This window comes from Odocoileus virginianus, chromosome 1 (genome assembly GCF_023699985.2).
Source record: "Odocoileus virginianus isolate 20LAN1187 ecotype Illinois chromosome 1, Ovbor_1.2, whole genome shotgun sequence".
NCBI classification, from domain to species: Eukaryota; Metazoa; Chordata; class Mammalia; order Artiodactyla; family Cervidae; genus Odocoileus; species Odocoileus virginianus.
This window is the reverse complement of record NC_069674.1, coordinates 29,454,278-29,469,936: the sequence shown is the minus strand read 5'-3', so window position 1 is coordinate 29,469,936 and position 15,659 is coordinate 29,454,278. Positions and strand designations below refer to the sequence as shown.

At 40.6% G+C, this 15,659-nt stretch overlaps 1 protein-coding gene across 1 annotated transcript; it reads left to right on the top strand.

Moving 5' to 3' along the window:
- Positions 1-4,022: 4,022 nt before the first annotated feature.
- Positions 4,023-14,546, top strand: LOC110124623 (hyaluronidase-4). The gene is made up of 3 exons (XM_020873232.2): positions 4,023-4,976; positions 12,488-12,577; positions 14,145-14,546. Exons 1-3 carry the CDS (start codon positions 4,023-4,025, stop codon positions 14,544-14,546), a joined length of 1,446 nt encoding a protein of 481 aa, XP_020728891.2.
- The last annotated feature ends 1,113 nt before the right edge of the window (positions 14,547-15,659 follow it).

Here is a 15,659-nt window from a genome sequence, read left to right as displayed (position 1 = left end):
CAGAGCCTCAACAAGGTCCTGCAAGACCCTTCTTTTATCTCTCTGCCCCTTGTCCTTAGTCACTGGGATCTTTGAAGTCCCTGAAACACAGCAGGCCTGCGTCTGCCTCAGGGCCTTTGTATCTGCTTTGCTCCCATACTTCCCCAGACATCCGCCAAGCTTACACTCTATCTTCTTTTCACATCACTTCTTTTCAGATTGCTGAGACATTCTCATATAAAAAGAATCCTTCCTTAATTATTTTCTTTGCTATTAATGCTTTCCAATGAACTGTATATTTATTTGCTCACCTTGTTTATTGTCTGCCTCCCTTGCAAGGATTTAAGCTCTGTGAAGGCAGAGGGTTTTTGTCTGTTTTGCTCCCTACTGTATTCCTAGTACTTAGAATGGGAATCTGGTATACAGAAGGTGCTTGATACAAATTTCCTGAACACTAAATATTCTGCTTTCATGCAGGTGCCAGGGCCCCAAAGATCACCAGGAACACACTGTCGTTCCGTGAGTTGGGTGATGACATGTGGCAGCAAAGGAAGATACACCCATGGGAGCTGTAGTGTCTCAGTGAGAGGGTGTCAGACTGAGTTTAGGTTGAGTTGGGTGATTTGGCAGAGGGTCTGAGAAAGCAGGGATTTACTCTGGATTGGATGTGTTCAGGACACAGGGGCACTTCTATGTTGAATAAAGAACAGAAGTCATCCATTTAGCAAGAGAGGGTTGTTTGATGTTCTGAGGGTAACCCCGGGTTCCTGGTTTTATCTCTGCGTAGACACAGTGAAAAAGTGGCCTTGCTTGGTCTCATTTTATTATGGTGTGAGAGTAAACATGTTGGAGGTTTGCAGTCTGTGAGATTGTTTATGACTAGTAGAACAACAAGGCCTAGTTGTGAGTACTGACAACTTCTGAAATCAGCAGTGGTTAGGGGAATGCTTTTTTAAAAATGTATCACAAGCAAGTAAACTTTGGGGGAGGAAGGCGTGAGAAGGGACATAAGGATAAGCAGAGCAGAGAGACTTCTCTTCAGACTCTTGCATCTGTACATGACAGGCCTTGGAAAAGCCCCTGATGCTGGGAAAGATTGAAGGCAGGAGGAGAAGGGGACGACAGAGGATGAGATGGCTGGATGGCATCACTGACTCAATGGACATGAGTTTGAGCAAGCTCCAGGAGTTGGTGATGGACAGGGAGGCCTGGTGTGCTGCCGTCCATGGGTTTGTGAAGAGTTGGACACGACTGAGTGACTGAACTGAACTGAACTGAACTGAACTGATGACGGGCCTTCTCCCCCAAGGGGGCCCCTCTCCTTCCTCACCATCCTTCACAGTCAGGACAGGGTAGGCTTACCGAGATGAAGTCTGAGGCCTGCTTGACGGTAAACCGTCCCCACCTTCTTGTTTCTGGTGTCACACTCCCCACTCAGTGGATGAAGAGGGTCAGAACTGTGAAGTGAAGGTCAAAGCAGTGGCAGCCAAGCGTTCATCACTGTGACTTCCTTCTACCAGAGGAGGTTCTGAGGAGAAAACTACTTCTCTTTACCCCGTGGCTTTCATGTACTTTGCTGGGAATCATTTATCCAGGGCCCTTCAAAGTATCTTCACTGAAGCTTCCCAGTTGGAGGAAAGGAGGTTGTCCTTAATACATGCTCCAGAACAAACCTAAAAAAGAAAAAACTGGTTGATAAAATTTGGGGGAAGAATCCAGGTTGAACTACTCTTGCATTCCCACTCCTAATATCCTGCCAGTTCTTCCTAAAATGTCACCACTTAGAGATTTCTCTAAAGGAGTAAGACTTCCTGGACAGATTGTGAGAGGGAGGAAGGTGTTCCTGGTGACTCACGGTTAAGCGTGGATAATTCACAGATTGCTGTGCTCTGATGACTAGTCAAGATACAGGTAGAACTGGGCAGTTAGGATTCTGACGGCCTGAGTGGGGTGAGGGGAAGTGGTCTAGGGAGATTCTGAAGCAAAGGGCGGGCCTGAGGACGTTCGCCTGTAAAGGAAGGAGGGTGGGAGAAGCACACAGATAATGATTGCACAATGCGGGGAGGGAATAGGAAGTGTCTGGAGGCGCCCAGTGAGGGAGTCTCCTCTCAGCAAGCCATGGTTATTAGGAGAGTGACTGAGAGGACACCAGTGCCGTGACCTGCCTGTGTGGGAAGCAGAAACACAAGACAAACAGCAAACAGAAGACGCAGGCAGTGAATTTTCCTTATTTATTTTGCCTGTATTCGCTTCCACCTGCACATTTTATCAGGAGGTCTGCCAGCCGGCTGCCATGGAATGTGCACCTCCCATTAACTGGAATAAAAAGATGAACAACGTTCATGAACAATGAACAAAGGACAGGAGACAAGAACCACTTGGTAACTTTGTAGTAAATGAAGACCGTAGTGTGACAGTGATGAGGCAGCTGACCAAAGAGGGAACAATAATCAGTGGAAAGTGATGTTTTGAATAAATGCCAAAGCCGAAAGTATTCTGGGAGAATAGATTTTTTTTTTTCTGTATACATATGTAAACTTCTCTAACATAAACTGAGAGGAAAAGTTTTTTTCCTATTAATGTACCACCTTTGGTGCATTCATTTTTTGTTACCCTAAGGCAAAATATAATAAAAATTTCAACGATAAGGGGCAGTTTTAAAGACTACAATTCTTATTGTACTCATAAAATTACACTCCCTTGAAAATATTGTTCTCTTCCAACCATAATTTATACCTTCACTATATTTCATGTTACTAAGTAATCTCACTCATCTTTGCAGTGAAGAGGAATACAGATATTTATTCAATGAATGGGTGAGGAAAATACCTACCTCCATAGCTCTTAAAAACTGATATTTTGCGCATGTTCATTAACTTGTGCTGTGCTGCGCTTCGTGGCTCAGTCGTGGCCGATTCTTTGCGACCCCATGGACCATATCCCGCTAGGCTCCTCTGTGCATGGGGATTCTCCAGGCAAGAAATTGGAGTGGGTTGCCATGCCCTCCTCCAGGGGATCTTCCCAACTCAGGGATCAAACCCAAGTCTCTTGCATTGCAGGCGGATTCTTTACCGTCTGAACCACCAGGGAAGCTCATTTATTAACTTAGGACTTCTTAAATGTCTTTGAATTAAGTCTTACAATTTTTGCTCACCTCAGTGTCATGGGTCTGAGAAATCTTATAAGGTTTGGCTGGTGACACCTGGTGGTTAAAAATGATAATTACATACAACATGCGGCCCATGGTGATCAGCTTTGCTGTGAGAAATACAAGCCACAGTTTCCTTGGAAAGCATTTTTGTCTGGAAGCAACCAAAACAAAACCTCTCTGACCTGGGCGGAAAGGCACTCTTCCATGAGCACAGTGCTGCCACCTAACGTCACACCGAAGATATCAGATTCTGGATGCCCCAAGTGTCCACTCCTGGACGCAGGGATTTCTGTTATCTCTGGCACCATCTTTTAGCCCCTTTGATATTCCCAAGATCTCAATTCAAAGTCTAAAGTAGGATAAATATAAGTGACCTGGCCACAGCCACATATCAGCACCCCAGCTGCAAGAAAGGCCAGCAAAGCCACCAGACATTTGGCTTATTGAATGAAATAATGAAAGGTATTATAAGATTAAATAAATACTTATTCAAGACCTAAAAACAGAACCTGAGATTTGATAAATTTTTCAAAATGGTAGTGAATACTATTTTACATCTTTATTTGATCATAAGATTTTTTTGAAGACAAGGACCACATTTTAGTCATTTTTTATTCTGGACACAGCGTCTGATGCTCCATGAATGTTTGTTGAATTGCATTGCTTTTCAATAGAAACTGGGTCACTGTAATCACTTTTGTGTCTCAATTTATTTATAAGGATCTTTCAGACCTTTAAATAAAATGCACTTGGATATAAATATATAAAACCTATAATAACCAGCTAATGTGTTTAAGTCTTTTCCCTCAAAATTATCACTAACAGAAAATTAAATCTCTCCACAGGTCTTCCAGAGTGATATTAAAGTGGAAGATAAGATTTTTATCTCATCATGAAACCATTATCTGAAGGACAGCTACGGTTTTACGTTGTTCAACCAATACATTTCATATCATGGCTATTCATACTTTTCATTCTGAAGTCTATCTCTTCCCTGAAACCTGCCCAACTTCCCATTTATCAAAGAAAGCCCTTTATAGCTGCCTGGAATGCTCCAACAGATCAGTGTTTGATAAAATATAATATAAGGCTGAATTTGAAAATGTTTCAGGTGATTGGAAGTCCACTGGCCAGGGCCAGGGGGCAAAACATCACTATATTTTATGTCAACAGGTTGGGATACTATCCATGGTATACACCCCAGGGAGTTCCCATTAATGGAGGTCTCCCCCAGAACATAAGTTTGCAGGTACATCTGGAAAAAGCTGACCAAGATATCAGTTATTACATCCCTTCTGAAGATTTCAGTGGACTTGCTGTTATAGACTGGGAATACTGGCGACCCCAGTGGGCCAGGAACTGGAACACAAAAGACATCTACAGACAGAAGTCAAGAAAGCTTATTTCTGAAATGCAAGAGAATGTATCAGCTGCTGATGTTGAATATTTAGCCAAAGCAACCTTTGAAGAAAGTGCAAAAGCTTTCATGAAGGAAACCATTGAATTGGGGATTAAGAGCAGACCCAAAGGCCTTTGGGGGTACTATTTATATCCTGACTGCCACAATTATAATGTTTATGGCCCAAACTATACTGGGTCATGCCCGGAAGAAGAAGTTTTGAGGAACAATGAGCTCTCTTGGCTGTGGAACAGCAGTGCTGCTTTATATCCTTCTATCGGTGTCAGGAGATCTCTCGGAGACAGCGTAAACGTTTTGCGTTTCTCGCAATTTCGGGTGCATGAATCTATGAGGATCTCTACCATGACATCCCGTGATTATGCTTTGCCTGTGTTTGTCTACACAAGGCTAGGCTACAGAGACCAACCTTTACTTTTTCTTTCTAAGGTAAGACGCCTTTTGCCAAAGATAAGGAGATTTCTTCTTATTTTTGAAAGAGACATTGCTTTGTTAATTATGTTCTTTGAAGGATTCTCAAATAGGAGTCCATTAGAAGCGTAATTCCTCCTTTGAGTATTCATCCACTCAGATCCTCCATTTATACAGACTGAATTTGGATTATCTTATTTATTATTAGTCTTTCAAGGAACAAAGTATGTAGGGAAGGGGGTTAAAGTACAATGTCAGTAACTACTTCTGCTATCCAACTTTGATTGTTCTCTTGCAAAGGTTATTGAGACGGTTGGGGGTGAACAGGTTGGAAAATCAGCGAGGACACTGTAAAATGGAATAGTTTGCTCATATGTGTGGAAGCAGAATTGTAGGCATTTCTGCTGCTGGCATCACCATTAAAAATCTTAAGAGAAGAAAAGTATTTTCTTTTTAATGCACAATAGCAGGTTTGATAAAAAGCACAAGGGAGGCACAACATGAATATCCTTAGAAATAACTGAGATAGTAACTTTATGTTTTTACCCACAAATAAAATTAAAAATAATTTTCAAGGGTATAAGGGAATTATGAATCTGCTAAAAGTAGGTACCTGTATAGATTCAACCATCTGGTTTACTCTTGAGTCTATGACCACAACTCATGGAAAGTTGCCAAGAGTGGTATAAATTTCTGAGTTCAATAATAAATACATTACTAGTAGATAGTTTTGTAACTCTAGGATAAAACTTACAAATAGAAGTTTTGTTCTATTTATTCTACTCAAGTCATATATGTAGCCAAAGACCTCACACAAACTGTGTCACTTCTAAGACAGATGAAGCTAGCTAAACTTCAGTCGCTTCAGTCCTGTCTGACTCTTTGCGACTCTATGGACTGTATGTAGCCTGCCAGGCTTCTCTGTCCATGGGATTCTCCAGGCAAAAGAGTAAACTTCTCCAGGCATAAACTTTTTATGATGAGGAGGCTTGAGCTTGGTTCAGCTTCACGTTTGTGGAATAGAGATGTCTTTAGACATTGCTGTACACTAGGGGTGGATCTTTTTGTTTTTTCTCCACCATTCAGTTCAGTTCAGTCGCTCAGTCATGTCCGACTCTTTGTGACCCCATGAACCGCAGCACGCCAGGCCTCCCTGTCCATCACCAACTCTTGAAGTTTACCCAAACTCATGTCCATGAGTCAATGATGCCATCCAGCCATCCCATCCTCCATCATCCCCTTCTCTTCCTGCCCCCAATCTTTCCCAGCATCAGGGTCTTTTCAAATGAGCCAGCTCTTTGCATCAGGTGGCCAAAGTATTGGAGTTTCAGCTTCAACATCAGTCATTCCAATGAATATTCAGGACTGATCTCCTTTAGGATGGACTGGTTGGATCTCCTTGCAGTCTAAGGGACTCTCAAGAGTCTTCCCCAACACCACAGTTCAAAAGCATCAATTCTTCAGCGCTCAGCTTTCTTTATAGTCCAATCCTCACATCCATACATGACTACTGGAAAAAACATAGCCTTGACAAGATGGACCTTTGTTGGCAAAGTAATGTCTCTGCTTTTGAATATGCTGTCTAGGTTGGTCATAACTTTCCTTCCAAGGAGTAAGCGTCTTTTAATTTCATGGGTGCAATCACCATCTGCAGTGATTTTGGAGCCCAGAAAAATAAAGTCAGCCACTGTTTCCACTGTTTCCCCATCTATCTGCCATGAAGTGATGGGACCAGATGCCATGATCTTAGTTTTCTGAATGCTGAGCTTTAAGCCAACTTTTTCACTCTCCTCTTTCACTTTTATCAAGAGGCTCTTTAGTTCTTCTTCACTTTCTGCCATAAGGGTGGTGTCATCTGCATATCTGAGGTTATTGATATTTCTCCTGGCAATCTTGATTCCAGATTGTGCTTCCTCCAGCCCAGCATTTCTCATGATGTACTCTGCATATAAGTTAAATAAGCAGGGTGACAATATACAGCCTTGACATACTCCTTTTCCTATTTGGAACCAGTCTGTTCCATGTCCAGTTCTAACTGCTGCTTCCTGACCTGCATACAGGTTTCTCAAGAGGCAGGTCAGGTGGTCTGGTATGCCCATCTCTTTCAGAATTTTCCAGTTTATTGTGATCCACACAGTCAAAGGCTTTGGCATAGTCAATAAAGCAGAAATAGACATTTTTCTGGAACTCTCTTGCTTTTTTGATGATCCATTGGATGTTGGCAATTTGATCTCTGGTTCCTCTGCCTATTCTAAAACCAACTTGAACATCTGGAAGTTCACGGTTGACATATTGCTGAAGCCTGGCTTGAAGAATTTTAAGCATTACTTTACTAGTGTGTGAGATGAGAGCAATTGTGCAGTAGTTTGAGCATTCTTTGGGATTGCCTTTCTTTGGGATTGGAATGAAAACTGACCTTTTCCAGTCCTGTGGCCACTGCTGAGTTTTCCACCATTATGAGTTTCAATTCACCAGCATGTATTAAACTGTAAAGATGTTCTGGTATTAAGCATCCAAAGGAAAAGATTCAGAAAACACCCTAGCGAGGGCTCTACCACGACCAGTAGGTATCTATGGAGCAGATAGAGAGTAGAGCTTACTTCTCAGAAAGCAAAATGACACGAATCATCAGGATTTGGTAAACACTATGCCTGTGACACTGTTGATGAGATGAGTAAGGAAAAAAATTCTCTCTTGTAAACTGATCATCATGCTACCTAGAATAATCAGCAACAACTGATTGAGAATGATAGGAAAAGTTTTAGAATTGAAAGCTAAACAACACCTTCTTTGAAACTTCTTTTGCTTTTCAATGTTTGCCTCAAGCAAGTTCCTTTCTTTAGTGATAACACATTAAGTTTTGGAAGAAATAATAAACTTTAAAGGACAAAGTGCTCATTTTAAAAGATTAGTTTAAACAACTGGTACATTCTGTGCATTCTGCAAGCTGATGGTAAGCTCCTTCTTGAATAACTACAGCCTCAGAGACGCACTGTTCAAAGAGAATAAGGAACAGCAGTTGGAGTCTCACCCTGAAACAATTTTGTTTGTGAGTCCCATGGTATCATTCTGTAAGCTTTCTGGATGGCAAGGCATTTCCTCATGTTTGAAACCATCAAACCACCACTTCATTCCATCTTCCATCAAAATCTGCCCATAAATTTTCAAAAATCTGATATTCACTTATACCAAATTGTAAATACTAGTAATGACTTCCATTTCTGACTTTCTAAAGATATCTGCATTTTAGAATGTGTGTGTGAATGTGTACCCAAATATAATTAGGATAAGAAAAACAATTTATCAATAAGTAGCAAATCTCTTCTCTCTCCAGACCTCAGTGCTCACTGCTTAATCTACAAAATGGCACGATATTACCTGCCTTACCTACCTAGAAGAAACATTATGAAAAGTGAGAAGATAAAAATGAAAATTGAAAGCATTAGAAAAATATATATAGTGTAGCTGCTCACTTTCTAATAAGTATCAGAGCCTTGAACTTGAAAGAGGAATATGTAAGAATGAAATTTCAGTCAGTAGCTATTATATGGGGGCTGTAAAACCTCATTTCACACAATAGATTGCCTAAACCACATATATAAATGCAATGTTGATATCACTTGATGCTGTGCTTTAAAAAAAACAACAAAAGGGATTTTCTTGGTTATTGATTTAAAGCTGTTTTTCCCTATAATAATATTCCCTCTGGTAACACAGAAAGGGAGCTCATTAGTGATGCTCCAGCTCCCCACAGTGGGCTCCTTCCTTACACGCACTGTGGTAAAACTTCAGGGACTAAAACCCAAGTGTAAAGAATAAACCCTCTGTGTGCCCGTTCTTTCTATTTCCAAAACCTTGATTTGAGCAGAGAATCGTGGGTAGGGCATGGCAGCCCTACAACATGCTGGGGGGCCTGAAAGATGTGTTGCTGTTATGTCACATGCTGTTCATTTACTTCTCCTTTCGTGTGACATCACTCATGTGGCCCAGGTCTCAGGTGGGCCCAGTTTACTCCTAGAGGCATCTTACTTGTGACTTCAAGCACTGAGTAGTGTCCTTGCTTTTCTGGTCCCCTAAACGTAGCTGTTCTGTGATTATTCAGCGCCCTGCTCTCCACTAGGTGACAGTGAGCTAAGAGGATTTGGCCTAAATATCTACTAATGACTCCTTACCTCCAGTTAACATGCTAGACGTGCCATTTTGAATCATTTCCAATAAACTCTCTTTGATAATGACTCTCAGTGACACATTGGAAAGAAACTAACATTTCCTCCTGATATCAGCCTCAGAATGGGTAGCTTTCACCACGAACATCTGTAGTTTCACTGGTTACTGATATGGATCAACAACATATAAATAAGAATTATAAATTCTGTGTCTCCCCCCCCTCTGATGACAAAGCCTTAGACTAAAGGAATTCCTGGACAATTTCTTGTTTCCAGTTTAGCATGCAAGAAGTTTGAAAGTTGCCACTCAGCCCTAATAAATAAAAGGCCAAACAAACTGAAAAAAAAAATCAACTCTTCTTAGAATAATCAGAGAAGTATAGACACATAGGGAAAATTGCTGCCTTCAAATCTGGAGAGACAGACAGGTGAATACAGAAAGATCCAGCCTACCAGATCAGAAACCTCTGTGGGAACCACTGACAGAGTATGGAAACCTGAAACTGCTGGTGGCTCAGCAACGGCAAGACTGAGAGATTAAAAACTCCAGGGGCACCCAGTCCTGGGGACTGGGGGAGCACGCTTTCACCTGCAGGAACTCACTAGGTCCTTCCAGCGAATATTGGAGAAACCCTCCCCTCGTGCCTCTAATAGGTGAAGGAGAAAAGGAACCATTTTGAGTATTCCAGAGCATTCTGTTCTTCTGCACAAGGTCCACCCCCAGGAGAAACTGTTTAACCACAGCCAAATTGCTGAGGTTTTACCAGAATCTAACTGATCTGCAGAAAAGGAAATACTCAACTCCATCTGGTTTTAAATTTCCACTTGGAAGAAGGAACATACCCATCTCTAGCCCCATCTAGCCAGCCCGTCCCACCTAACAGGAAGCGGGGGCAAAAACTGAGAAGCAGTTGTGAAGTTCACAGTCCAGAGGCAAAACCTCACTAAGACTGAGATCTAATCATAGGACTGTAAAGTCTTCCATTACGCCCATACCTTACTGGCATATTACTAAAGGTCTATTTATAGCAGCTACTTTTGACTCAGAGGGTAAAGAATCCACCTGCAGTCAGGAGATCTGGATTTGATCCCTGGGTTGAGAAGATCCCCTGGAGAAGAAAATGGCAACCCACTCCAGTATTCTTGCCTGGAGAACCCCCCTGGATGGAGGATCCTGGCAGGCTACAGTCCATGGGGTCACAAAGAATCAGACACAACTGAGTGATTAACGCTTTCACTTTTACCTAGTATGAGCTATCCACTTACTGAGAAGAATCAAATCATATCTAGCCATCAAGGAAAGAGTTATAAGACATACTAAAAGGCAAAAACACAACTTGCAGAGACAGAGCAAACATCAGAACTTGACTCAGATACAGCGGGGATGTTGGAACGATCAGACGAGGACTTAAAACAATTATGATGAATATGCTAAGGGCTCTAATGGATGAAGCAGAACGAAAGCAAAAACAGACAACGTAAGCAGAGAGATGGAAGTTCCAAGAAAGAAGCAGAAAGAAATGCTAGCAATTAAAAACACTGTAACAGAAAGGAAGGATATCTTTGATGGCTTTATTATTAGACTAGACACAGCTGAAGAAAGAATCTCTGGCCTGAGATATCTCAGTAGAAGCCTCCAAAGCTGAAAAAGCAGAGAGAGCAAAGACTGAGGAAAAAACAAAAACAAAAACACAGCAGAACAGAATATCTAAGAAATGTGAGAGAGCTAAGGTGTAACATACACATAACAGGAAATGATGGGAGACTGTTAGGGGATTTTGCCCCTCTGATCACGTCGTGTGACTATGACATCTCTATATTCAGGAAAGTTTCAATGTGGGTGGAGGGAGAAGCTCTCCTCCTTTAGGTCTTTGTTAAAAGAGGCAACGGACCTGGACCCAGCAGAGTCCTCATTCCGGGCTCTGCATCATCTACTCCTCCTCTTTCCAGTATTTCTCATATCATAGATAATTCTCAAAACCATTTCACTTATACTATCTCATTTGAACCTCACAAAAACTCCTCCCCTTCCTGTCGTGTCGTCTCTGATCTGTTCAGCAGACATCGTGGTCCTGGGAAATGGAAAGAGATGTGAACCTAAAAACAAATTAAATCAAAATTACCAGAAAACTGTGCAGAAAAAAAATTTTTTTTTTAAAACTGAGATTGTAAAATCTTTCATTTAGTGGGCTATAAAAGTGTGGGTAAGGAGACATCTCTCTCAAGTATTGATGTTAATATAAAATGTCCAAGATAAAACACCATTTAAAAGTTCTGCTTTTAATTTCTACCAGATTGCCCAATTATATTTCCAGCACATAACTGATGGAAATTAATCCTTGAAGTAAAAGGTTAATGCTTAGCATTCAAAAGAATGAGAGAATATATTATAACATAGCAAACTTATTTAGAAAATCAACTGCAGAAACTTAATTTAGGAAGCCAGCTGTACACATTCAAATTTTAATTTCCCTCTGAAATTACCTAGATTTATGTGAATCTTTAAACACTAAAACAGTAATCCTTTAGGATTACAAAACCAAAACTGTGCTGAAATTTTGTCTTCATGTATCTTAACCATATTGAGAAAAATCCCAGTGGCTTTACCCTGACTGAATGAATCATAGATAAACCCATGAATCAGGTACAAATAATTAAATACAAATAATTTCAGGGACCAAATATAATTACCAGATTGAATCAGATCCTGTGGATCTATAACACTGAGTTCCTTTGCCTAGACAAGGGAATCCAAACAACATAAAACCCCTCCAATAGAAAATAAAAATGAAAAAAAAAACAAAAACAAAACCAAAAAACCCTCCCCAGCCCCCACCCCAAGCCACTGCAGAAACAAAGTTTTCAGGAGAGTTGCAAACTGAAAAGGGAACTTGGCTGAGATGACTGCAAGGCATTCCTCACATTTAGAGAAGGAAAACTTTTAGATTCTGTTTCCAGGTCGTACACTTATTGTTGATTTGTGTGTGTGTATGCCCCTGGTCAACTTCGATGGAAAGTACTAGTTGCTCAGTTGTATTCAAGTCTTTGAGACCCCATGTACTGTAGCTTGCCAGGTTCCTCTGTTCATGTAATTTGATTAAACAACTTTTAATGGCTATTTACAGGCTGTCTTAAAAATAATATCCCGTTTGGCAAAATATGTTTTAAAAACATATATTTAATATGTTTTCTGTCTGATTATATAGTATAATTTCTGAGCCCTGTTTCATTTATAACATTTGCATTACTCTAATAAGTTGGAGAATAGGGTCATCCTATTTTATTGAATTTAGCTTCCAATCCTAATTCTTGGCATGTTGTTTATATTCAAATGAATAATGAACACTACTGTCTTCAATCTAGCAAGATCTAATCAGTACTATTGGAGAAAGTGCTGCCTTGGGAGCTGCAGGCATTGTTATTTGGGGAGACATGAATTTGACTTCATCTGAGGTAAGACAGTACCTTAGTGGTGTATTTACTATTATTTAAATTCTTGCTCTGTTCTCCAATAAAACTTTAATCAGATTTCTCAGATCTCCCATAGTAAACCTGTTTTATGATTAAGGTCCAATTTAGCACCTGATACATAGAAGGAGTGCAATAAAGGTGAACTTTTGCTAAGATATTAATCATAATACTGACCATTGTTGAATATTTACTATATGCTAGGACTGTACTAAGTGCTTTTTTGTTTTGGATTTGCTCACTGATCATAAAACCCTTATGAAGTAGGGACTAGCATCCTTATTTATAGATGAGGAAATGGAAGGAAATCTAACTAGCATAAGAGCTACTTAGGCTTGCTAATGGTGAAGCTGCCACTAACCACAAATGGTACAACTCTAGAGCTGTTGCATTTAGCCATTATATAAAATGTGTGATAGCATATTTTGAAAAATGGAATCAGATAATAATTTTTAATATCTACACTGAACTTATTTTTCTTTCTTGGAGAAATTAGCTGAAAATTAATAGTATTTAAAGTAAGGTTTATGTTTTTTCAAATTTCTTCCAGTTCAAATACTATCTACTCTGTCTTTCTAGTTTTCTCCAATCCACATTAATTGCAATCTCTTCTGTATGTCCAGATGCTGTCTGTTCATATCTCTATAGTGTAATACATTTTGCTTTGAATTATACTACTCATTTCCTCAATGATTTTGTTAAATTGAATTTTTGCAGTTTCATGGTGATTTGATATTTTTTTAATTTCGCATGCTCAAGTTGTTGCTACTGAGATGTTGCTCATGAAAATATTTGTGACAATATAAAGTTAAAGTCTCCTCTGTCCACATATGAGAATTAAGTAGACACTGAGAGGATCAGCACCTGACTCTCCAATTGTGACATTTCCCCTCCAGTCCATGTGGTTCCTGAAAAGATGGTCATCAGGAAGCTGGGTACACAACCAGGTGGCCTCTATTTAGAACACACAATAGGAAGAATGCACAAATGACCTGGTCAGCCTTCTAGACATCCCTGTCTTTGAATTGTGCAGAGGTGGCTAGATCCCAGGGCAGTAGATATTTAGCAAAACTAACAGGAAAATCCGGAAGGCTCAGGTTGACAACCAACAATAATTTGGTAGAACAGGAGGATTCAGGTTCTAACACAACCCTGAAAGGTACACACACCTGAAAGGTGGCCAGAAGACAGAACTCTGGCATGATTTCTAAATTTCGGCTTGTTCCTCTTTTTTTCTCACTGATTAACTTGGGGTCTAGAAGGAAGAAGATGTAAATTGTTAAAAAGGCATGGTCACATTTGCTGACGCTGGGGCCCATTTCCAAGCTCAGTTAGCCTACAGTAACCTAATCTCCATCTCCTGTCACGACCATCTGTCATTTTGTCAGGTCTGGGTCCCCTATGTTATAGCACCTGAGCCTAAGACTTCACGGGCAGGAACCAAACTATTAAGTTTCAATCAAGTTCAAAGAGCTGCCTTGTGGGTCTAGATGCACCAACCCTTACCAGTACCAGAAAAAACACTAAATCCCACTTGTTTCTACAATTCTAGGGCAACTGTACAAAGGTGAAGCAGTTTGTGAGTTCTGACTTAGGGAGCTACATAGTCAATGTGACCAGAGCCGCTGAGGTGTGCAGCCTTCATGTCTGCAGGAATAACGGGAGATGCATAAGGAAGGTGTGGAAAATGCCTGATTACCTTCACCTGAACCCTGCGAGTTACCACATCGAGGCCTCCGAGGACGGAGCATTTACTGTGAAAGGCAGAGCGTCTGACACAGACCTGGCAGTGCTGGCAGAGAGATTCTCCTGTCATTGCTATCAGGGATACCAAGGGGCTGACTGCAGAGAAATGAAGACGGCTGCTGGCTGCTCTGGGCCTTCCTCTTTTTCGGGCTCACTACTCACACTGTGTCTGCTGGTTTCCACAGGTTATCAGAGCCGTCAGTGGTGAGATAATTGAGCTTAAAGGGAATTGTGCGGCCTCTAGAGTCATTACTTAGGGAAGAGATGAAACTTGTAACAGTTTTTTTCTCACATGAAATCCATTGAGAGGCACAAGTAGACACATGTGTCACTTGATATAAACAGGAAACATTGCATCCTTTGGCTCCAATTTGGCTAAGAAGCCAGATCCAGGAGTAAAATCAAGGCAGTCTTCTTCCTTACTGGAATGTTTAAGCTGTATTTAACCTAGAACTAATATATTTTAGTCTTCACATGAATATAGATACATAAAAGTATACACATAAATACTAAATTATTGAGTTCAAAGACTGGTTTTCCAGCTAGCAATTTACTTAAGTATATGTTACTAAGCAATTATCTGATTTAACAAATGGGGTCACCTCAGGGTGTGACCTGGTCATCTTGTCCATTGAAGAGGATCAAATGGAGAATTCCTGTTCAAGCCTATGTTCAAACTTCTTCTGGCTTCTTCTCCTTGCCTGGGCTCTACAAATGCAGAACCAATAGCTGATCTAACTTCTCACAAGGGCACGGGAACTGAGGCAAGGGGAGCTGTAGTCAACTCCCTGTGAAGACATCTATTCCAATATGGCGCCTCTCTCACCCACCATGAGTCTCTCCCTCACAGACGCTGGTCATGTAGATACAGTGAAAGACTTCAGGATGGTGTTCATGCTTGCCTAGGCTGACATTGCTCTAGATGTAGAAACTGGAGCCATGCTAGTAACCCAAAATCATTAATTAAAATATACTTTAGTAAACAACATTTAAGGGACCCAGAAGTGCAATTGTGAAGGGATCCTACTAAGAAACACTCAATATTTTGGTCCCCATATATGAGTTTAGGGTAGTGGTTTTAGAATCAGTTTAAGTTTGATTTGAATCCCTGTTTCACCATCCTTCTGGCCTTGTAACTCTGGGCAGGTTACTCATAGTCCTTTTGCACCTGAAGTTTGTTAATATAATTCCTAACTCAGTGAATTCTTCTGAGGAATAAATGGAATAACACATCTCATGCATACTTCAGCTATTAATACCATGTTACTGATTTTCAGTTATCTTTCTTGACCACCAAAGTAATGGAAACACTTTGGAAAAA

Coding starts and splice junctions, on each gene's coding strand:
- LOC110124623 (XM_020873232.2), top strand. CDS start 4,023: ATGAAACCATTATCTGAAGGACAGCTACGGTTTTACGTTGTTCAACCA. Junction 4,977..12,487: donor CTTTACTTTTTCTTTCTAAG/GTAAGACGCCTT, acceptor TCTTCAATCTAG/CAAGATCTAATCAGTACTAT. Junction 12,578..14,144: donor TGAATTTGACTTCATCTGAG/GTAAGACAGTAC, acceptor CTACAATTCTAG/GGCAACTGTACAAAGGTGAA.